The sequence below is a fragment of the Anguilla anguilla genome, chromosome 6, assembly GCF_013347855.1.
Source record: "Anguilla anguilla isolate fAngAng1 chromosome 6, fAngAng1.pri, whole genome shotgun sequence".
Lineage (NCBI taxonomy): Eukaryota > Metazoa > Chordata > Actinopteri > Anguilliformes > Anguillidae > Anguilla > Anguilla anguilla.
Window position 1 is genome coordinate 4,732,446 of NC_049206.1, and position 7,500 is coordinate 4,739,945.

At 43.5% G+C, this 7,500-nt stretch overlaps 3 protein-coding genes across 16 annotated transcripts in view; 1 reads left to right on the forward strand and 2 right to left on the reverse strand.

Moving 5' to 3' along the window:
- ap3d1 (adaptor related protein complex 3 subunit delta 1) overlaps positions 1–1,943 on the reverse strand; it is a 25,098-nt gene extending 23,155 nt beyond the window's left edge. Inside the window, exon 1 of one of the 5 annotated variants that reach the window (XM_035421641.1) lies at positions 1,303–1,943. In XM_035421641.1, the coding sequence (XP_035277532.1) occupies positions 1,303–1,398 (96 nt within the window). In that variant the 5' untranslated portion in view covers positions 1,399–1,943. The remainder of the gene's footprint in view (positions 1–1,302) is intronic. The other 4 variants (XM_035421636.1, XM_035421637.1, XM_035421638.1 and 1 more) reach the window with 4 other exon arrangements.
- LOC118229578 (transducin-like enhancer protein 1) overlaps positions 1–7,500 on the forward strand; it is a 539,102-nt gene that overhangs the window by 255,656 nt on the left and 275,946 nt on the right. The window lies entirely within an intron of this gene.
- hdgfl2 (HDGF like 2) overlaps positions 2,948–7,500 on the reverse strand; it is a 14,435-nt gene continuing 9,882 nt past the window's right edge. For all 4 annotated transcript variants that reach the window (XM_035421657.1, XM_035421658.1, XM_035421655.1 and 1 more), the window contains 7 exons: positions 7,038–7,165; positions 6,684–6,742; positions 5,997–6,067; positions 5,071–5,172; positions 4,729–4,882; positions 4,291–4,420; positions 2,948–3,871 (listed from right to left, as the gene is read on the reverse strand). In XM_035421657.1, coding sequence (XP_035277548.1) covers positions 3,772–3,871; positions 4,291–4,420; positions 4,729–4,882; positions 5,071–5,172; positions 5,997–6,067; positions 6,684–6,742; positions 7,038–7,165 — 744 coding nt within the window. In that variant the 3' untranslated portion in view covers positions 2,948–3,771. The remainder of the gene's footprint in view (positions 3,872–4,290; positions 4,421–4,728; positions 4,883–5,070; positions 5,173–5,996; positions 6,068–6,683; positions 6,743–7,037; positions 7,166–7,500) is intronic.

Consider the following 7,500-nt stretch of genomic DNA (forward strand, 5'->3'; position numbering starts at 1 on the left):
TTAAAAATAATAGTCAAGCCTTTCATGCTAATTTTAGACTGCTCGCTTGCCCTACTTAAAGCACTTTGTTCTCTAAATTAGCTTTTTTTCCCTTAACAAGTCTCTTGATTTTCCAGTTTGCTGCAAGTATTAACCAACTGAATTCACGGCAATTTCCCATAATGAGCAAATGATAGTGGCAATTTCCCATAAACTAGATTGCAGCTACTACCGGACGCTACACGGACTGAACGCAAAGTTTTCTTAATTGTAATGCACGTGAAACACTGCAAGAAAGCAGTTCAGTTGAATGAGCATTCTTTTTCAGCGTAGAGAAAATTACAGTGCGAGTAACACGTGGCCATATTTTAAATAGAAAATGTGTACGCGTGTGGGCGTGGAGCTGGAAATGAATAGAATGTTTTTACTATCAAGGCGGTTGCAATTTTTTCTTCCAATGACAGCACTGCAGCAAGGCAGACAGGACGGGGAACAGGATCTGGCCCGTTATCAGCGGTGTAACCTGAGTCACAGGTGCGCAATGGAAGAAACAAAACGCCCGAGCCCGCCTCGTCCTGCACACCAAAAGCAACAGCACTCAAATCATTGAGCAGCGCGGCCCGCTGAACCGGGCGTCTCGCGCACATCTAATTCACGACACCAACGCATCCCATGCCCGGTTTTGTCTTCTCTATGTGGAGGGTGGGTGTGAATTTTGGAAGCGACGGACCCCTCCCTCCACTGAAATACCAGTGTTGTCATCAAACGGGGCCTAACAGTATTACAGCTAGCTAACTGTTAATACGGTTTTTAGCAATAATCAGTTTAGTAGTAATAATTCATTACAAAATAGTTACAGTTTAACGACATATATTAGAGACGTGGGGAGCATAGACAGTACAATTGCATTCATTGTATAGAAGTTTTTCGATGGAATTTACCAAACGGGATCAACTATCCAGGTGTCCACACTCGGCATAGACCAGCTAACCAGTCTGTGTGATAAGCGGTTATAAAACGTTGCTGTATTAAATCACCCAATAAACCAGTAACTGAACTCTGGGAAATTAGATACAAGAGGTTCAAGCGGTGGAGAATGTTACTGACAACAACCCTGGGTTGCATTTGCTGGCGTTCTTGTCAGTCTCCTTGCTAATGTGACCTAGCTTGCTATCCCTAGCTTGCGAACATTCCCAAGATATAATTATTTCCAATACTGGTTGCAAGAGCTCTCCAGTGGGTACGTTTTAATGAAAAGCACCTAACGTTAGCTAAGTTAGCTTGATGACATTTCTTTCATATTTGCAAAGCGTATGCATTTACCTCATCTTCTTTATGATTCCTTATGCCACGTACAAGATCCTGGAGATTTTTATCAAATATCCGATCGATGCTCCCTTTGACAATCTTTAGTGCCATGGTTGCTGGCTACGTGTCGCTGCCCAGCGGGACAAGAGCAACGGGCAAGCGGGCGTCTCTGTCGGGGTAGCCGACCCGCTGCTATTCCGTCTCTCCCCAGTCTGCGCCGACAACAGCTTCTTCGCCGGGCAAGGATGATGTGTCCAGCGACAGTGCAGAAACGCTATCCGTGTAACCAGCTGGGAAATTCTTACAAAATGGCGCCTGGATCAGGTGACTAACTGTGTGTTTCTGAGGGCGAAAATGCAATTTCTTATAGCTGGCAGGCACTGATTCTTTTCTCTTTTTGGTATCTATCGCGTAGAATGACAGCGTTGTGTTGATAAGGATATCTGTGACGTCATTATGGGACGCCCCTAAATAATAACTGTGTGATATAGCTAGTTAGCGTGCTAAATAAATAATGCAGACGTTAAAAATAACGGGGCTGACGAAGCACTGTTAAGAGATCCAGTCTTAGGTACTGGACCTGGCGTTTCAAATTTTGTTTCTCAATTGGTAATTTCCCTTACTGTAATGTGGGCAGGCATGAATCAGCTTTTTGGGGTTAATTATATTAGAGGTGAGTAGTGAGGAATATCACAGTTCCACAGACACACGCACAAATTTTTCAACTTCAGTTGTATTTCTTGGGGGAAAAAAACTCATTCATGACCAGGCAAAACATAAACAAAACATTCAAATGGCAAAATAAACAACAAAAACAAAAATACAAAAAAAAAAATAATATATACATAAAATGAAACGATCCTAATAATCCAGTACCAATTAGCTGCAGTTAAGAATAAATCTGAGCGGGTTCTTCTTGGTATTTGAAGGCCTGAAGCCCTCGAGCATTCTAGAAGCTTGATAACGTTAGAGTTTTCCGAGCACGTGGCCATTTCATTAACATTTCATATCGTGGCTTGCCCAGCCAGGTTGGTCACTTGGATTATTACTCCGTTCTCACATTTAAGGGGCCGTGGCAGGCAGGCAGGCAGGCAGGAAAATGTTTCGTGTTTTTAAATAAATAAAAGAATAGTAAAAAAAAAAAAAATCATTGCGAATCAATGCAATCCAAACTTAGTTTAGAGAGGCTTTTGGGGCTCAGTCAACACAGGGCTATTGGCCCATTACTGAATAAAACTTAATAAAAAAAGCATAGAAGTGGCAGGTCACACACACGCACGCACACACACACACACACACAGACACATATTAAAACAGTACATATTAGTATTCATAAGTGCTGCTTAACAGAATCTGTGAAGTAGCTATAATCATTAAATAACAATGTAAGCCTCTCTGCTGGGATTTGTCAGGTATGGCTCGCTTATTTTCTTGCAAGTCATTTCACAATAACTTCATCATCAACCAAAATAAGTGTCTAGTCTAGTCTCACAGACCATTGTGTTGTCCTTTTTTAAAAAAATCATTAAACATTAGCGTCTTGCCTTTAGATTAGAAATTGTCATTGTGCTTTAACATTGCACACAAAGCACTCAAATTATATACCAAAAAAAGTCTTGATGGTAACTAACTGGCTCAAAAAAAGAGTACCACAATAATAGCGTCTTAATGCCGCATACATTTATCTGATCGTAACAAGTCATGTTTAACGGAACCATACACAGTGCAAGTACCTCTCCCAAATAAATGTGCATTGTGGGTAATGGGACATTAAAGGAAGACCAGAGGACACAGTCAGTACAGGGTAGTACTGTATGCAGTATTCAGGAAGAGCACAAAACCAATTTGCAGCAGTTATCTGAAAAAAAAAAAAAAAAAACATTGGAAGGTTCTTCGATAAGACAAAAAATTAGTCATCTTCATGACTGACATTAAGTCAGACAAACTAATAATAATAATAATATGTTCAAAAACAACTTCTGAATCCAATCTGTTCTTTACTTTATATTATCTAACCACCTCTCCCTCCTTCAGTCCCCTTTGGTAAGTAAGGATAAATCAATAAAGGCAACAGACAGATTTTTACTGACACTGACAACAGCGCCACCCCTTACAATAAGGTAGGGTGTTGTAACTGCACAATTAGAAACAAAAAGTCTCAAAGACATTCACATCAACAGTTCCCTCCCATTTCTTTCTCTCCTTTCTCTCAAATCCTGTTCCAAGGTGCTAAAAACCACGATTCTGCTATTTATACACAATATGAGTTCGTTACATTGTTAGGATTTTATGAGGGGGGAAAGGTGGACCGGAAGGTTTGATGGGACAGTGTGTGCGGGGTTCAACTGCAGTATAAAAGTCAAGGAAACAAAAGTAGTTGATAAAAGGACAATGTCCTGACAATGCAAGATTCAGTCAAAGTTAATCTCTCTTCCCACAGATATAAACCCCTCCCCTTTTTAAAATCTTTTTAAAAAGGCCTCTTCAGCTCTCAATGACTGGCCTTTCGGTCTCTATGGGAACAGTGCAATCCGTGATGTCATCACTGTGCGTCTGATGCTCGACCGGGCTACTGGGATTTGAGCTTCAGGAAAGGAAAAAGGAAATCATTAAAACTGGTTTTCAATGGGACATGACACTGCAACAAGGGGCCATTATTCTTCCCCCTTCAGTATAAAATTACCATCTGCCTTTAATTTGTTCTGTGTGATGTAGAGATGAGTTTAATGGGAAGCAATATATGAAATATTCTAGACTGAGATTGTTTCACATCTGATCAATACATATCTAAGATAAGTCCCTCTGAGTGTAAATGTTTTAAAGTAGAACCACATTTTAGAAGCAGTTTTTAACTATTCAATGATGCATTTAAAAAGCAATCGTAATAAAAATAGAAAAAAAAAACAAGTTCATCAGCATGGGGGGAGCTTAAGTCTTCAGCTGTTTCGAATGGGAGAAAAGGGGGGAGGGGTGAAGGGGGGAGTCTTAATATTGGAAATTCACCTGACGAGGGCAGGGGCTGCTTGTTCCTTGTTCTCCTTGTCCATTTCTTGGTCAGGTGACTTGGGGCTGTGTGCCGATTGGCTGTCCTCTAGCTTCTGGGTTTCGCTCTCACCGTTCACGGACGCCAAGTCTGAAGGTCAAGCGCAAATAAAATTCACAGTGAGAAAGAGGAAGAAACATTTCAATTAAAGATTTTAAAAAATGGCCTGTTCCAGTCTCTTAATTTGGCTAATGGTCTGTTTCAACTATTCATCACAAAATGGTTAAAAAATTAGGAACCCTGGAAATGAGTTAGACAGAAACACAGAGAATCAGAGAGTGAGGAGGAGGAAGAGGAGTGAAGAAGAGCATCTGGGACAAAAGGAAAACAAAAAGAGAGAGAGGTGACAGAGGGAGCAAGGGGGTAAAACAAAGCATTAAAAGCGATCGGGCAGTTACCCGTGTTCTGGATCTCCTCACTGTCCGGCTTGCTCTTGTCTTCTGTCGGGGACTTTACCGCCCCCTCTGTCTTCTTGAGGAACTGCAGCTTGAGCTTGTTGTAGACCTGACTGGCCTTCTCCATCACCGCACTGCTGGCCTTGTAACGGCGGATCTGGTGCGAAACGGAACACAGCGCGGAACGAGTGAAAAAAACCTGGCGAGGCACGAGGACGGAGGAGTTCGCGCACGCGCACTCGACATCCGTCATGGCCGACGGTTGGCGGTAAAGGCAGTTCAACTTGAGTGGACTCTGCTGGACGGACGGACGGACGGACGGACGGACGGACGGACGTCACATACCTTCTTGAGCGTGGCGATCACGTCCGGGTTCTTCTGCAGCAGGTGGCTGGTCACCTGCACGGTGCCCAGCTCCTCCAAGGCCTGCAGACAGCGCTCGATATCCTGAGGATGGAACACAAGTGAGGATGAGAATTTAGCGGGTGGAAGTGTGGCACAATGGTTAGGGAACTCGGCTCGGTTTGATTCCCATTGTACACAAGGTACTTAACCTGAGCTGCTCCAGTATATATCCAGTCTATGTATAAATGGATTATTTGTGAAAAGAACAGCGTGAATCGCTATGGGTAACAGTGTCTGCTAAATGTCCAAAATGTAAATATACTAGTGATAAACTCAACGGTGAGTCTCACTTATCTGTTTTTATTTAGCTATTTTATTACTTTTCTCTACACACCTAATTCACATGTGATGCATTTGTATTGTTATGCACAGCACAATGATGTCAATAAAGAATTCTCAAATGAATTCAAATTAAGGGGAGAAAACAATGTGGTGAAAGAGACCGCCAAGCAGGGAAGAGATGGCCGAGAAAGAGGCTGAGAGAGAGAGTGAGAGAGAGTGAGAGAGAAAAAGAGAGAGAGAGAGTGAGAGAGAAAGAGAAAGAGAGAGAGTGAGAGAGAGAGAGAGACAGGTCATTTTGAGAAAGACAGGGTTATCTGATTTGGCACAGAGTACGGTGTCCGTGGACAGCAGAGAGGCAATCTCCACACGGACCAAGTAGGTATCAATTCAGTCACGACGGCGAAGACGCGTGGTTGCCATGACAACGGCAGCGGCCTGCACACGCGCGCGCGTGCGTGCCGAGGAGCCGACTGGCGCATTCCGGAACACTCCGGCTCCAGCCGGCGGCTTTGCTCTGGCCAGCGCAGGGCTGCTAAGTGTGGAGAGCCAGTGTGACACGAGCCAGGGGGTCAGAGGTCACTCACCGGACTGTCCACCTTCAGTGCAAATTTAATATCGGTGTGCAGTTTCTGTAGTCTCTCCGCTGGGGTTGGTTCTGTGGACGTGAACACACACACACACACACAGAACACACACACGCGCGCGCGCACACACACGTGCAGAACACACAGGTTAAGGGACATACCCACACTCTAAATGCAAACAGGGACAAACCTGTTTCCCAGCACCTCACTAATGTGTTGATATGGTTGCCATAGTATGTTAATAACGTGCACTTGTGTTGTACACCTTCTTGTGTAAGTTTGTGTACCTTGTAGGCAAAAATAAGAGCACTGACTCTGTATTCATAAAGCGAGCAGGAGTACTGATCTAGGTTCAGTCTGGCCTTCTAGCTCGCAGTGGTTAGCATGTAGACTGGGGGGAAGCCTGTGCAAGATCAACAGTACTACACCGATATGCTCCATAAACACCAGGCCCTGATCTCATCCCAGCTATTCCAGCTGAAGATTTTAAAAAAGTCATTATCGTGTTTCTCTGTGACCAGGCTGGTCAGATGCTTTGCTTTTGGGACAGAAAATATGAGCCCAGGGTGCTGGAAGTCAGACGTAGAGCTATATACGGTCTATGAAACACAAGGTCGTGTGCAAGGTCAAGGTCACTTTCTCTGTTGGTTGTTGCTGGTTGTCCGGACGTGGGTGGAGCGGTCTTACCTCGCTTCTTCTCCAGGGGGCGCTCTGGCTTGCGTTTGGGCCTTTCAGACCTGGAGGGCCTGAGAAAGGGGGCGGGGGTAAAATGTCACATTTCCACGGTAACACACCTACACCAATGGATCAGTGGATTTTGTTTTCAGAAAGATGTAGTTTATGGTGTAAGAATTAAAAACTAAGATTACCAAGGGATCTAATTACTTCTACGAGAGACTGTAAAAAAAGTTATAAAAATGTAGACTTTATTGAAAAGATTCAAGTAAAATTAAATTAAAATTTCTGCATAATTGAGTTCCAATTTAGAAAGAACTGATTTTGCTCCTGAATCAGTACGAAAGCTGAGACACGTTTTCCTACCTCCTCCGTGGTTCCTCCATCCGCTGAGCTTTCTTCTTCCTCTCATTCTCCTTCTTCTCCTTTCCCTCCTTCTCTTTCTTTGACCTCCCTTTCTTCTGACTGTCCGGACGCTTCCCAGGTTTCTTCACCTGGCGAGGGGGCGCCGGGAAGATGGAAGACGGGAAATCGTTAGCACGTTAGCTCGATATCGCTGACACTGAACACAGACCTGGGAGAAAGACTCACTGACTCAAGAAAAGAAGTGTGGACACACAAGGGCGAAGGAGGAGAACGCATACCTAAAATATTTAAATATTTTAACACAATATTTCAATATTCAAGGGCCACCAATGACAATTTCCTCTTCAAATATTAGGGGGAAAAAAAGCGAATGTAAGCGAAAAAGTTCCATTGGCTAACCAGTCTGTCGGGGAGGGCGTGTGCTTATTGCTTCACGAATGTAAACACAAATGTGAATACTAAT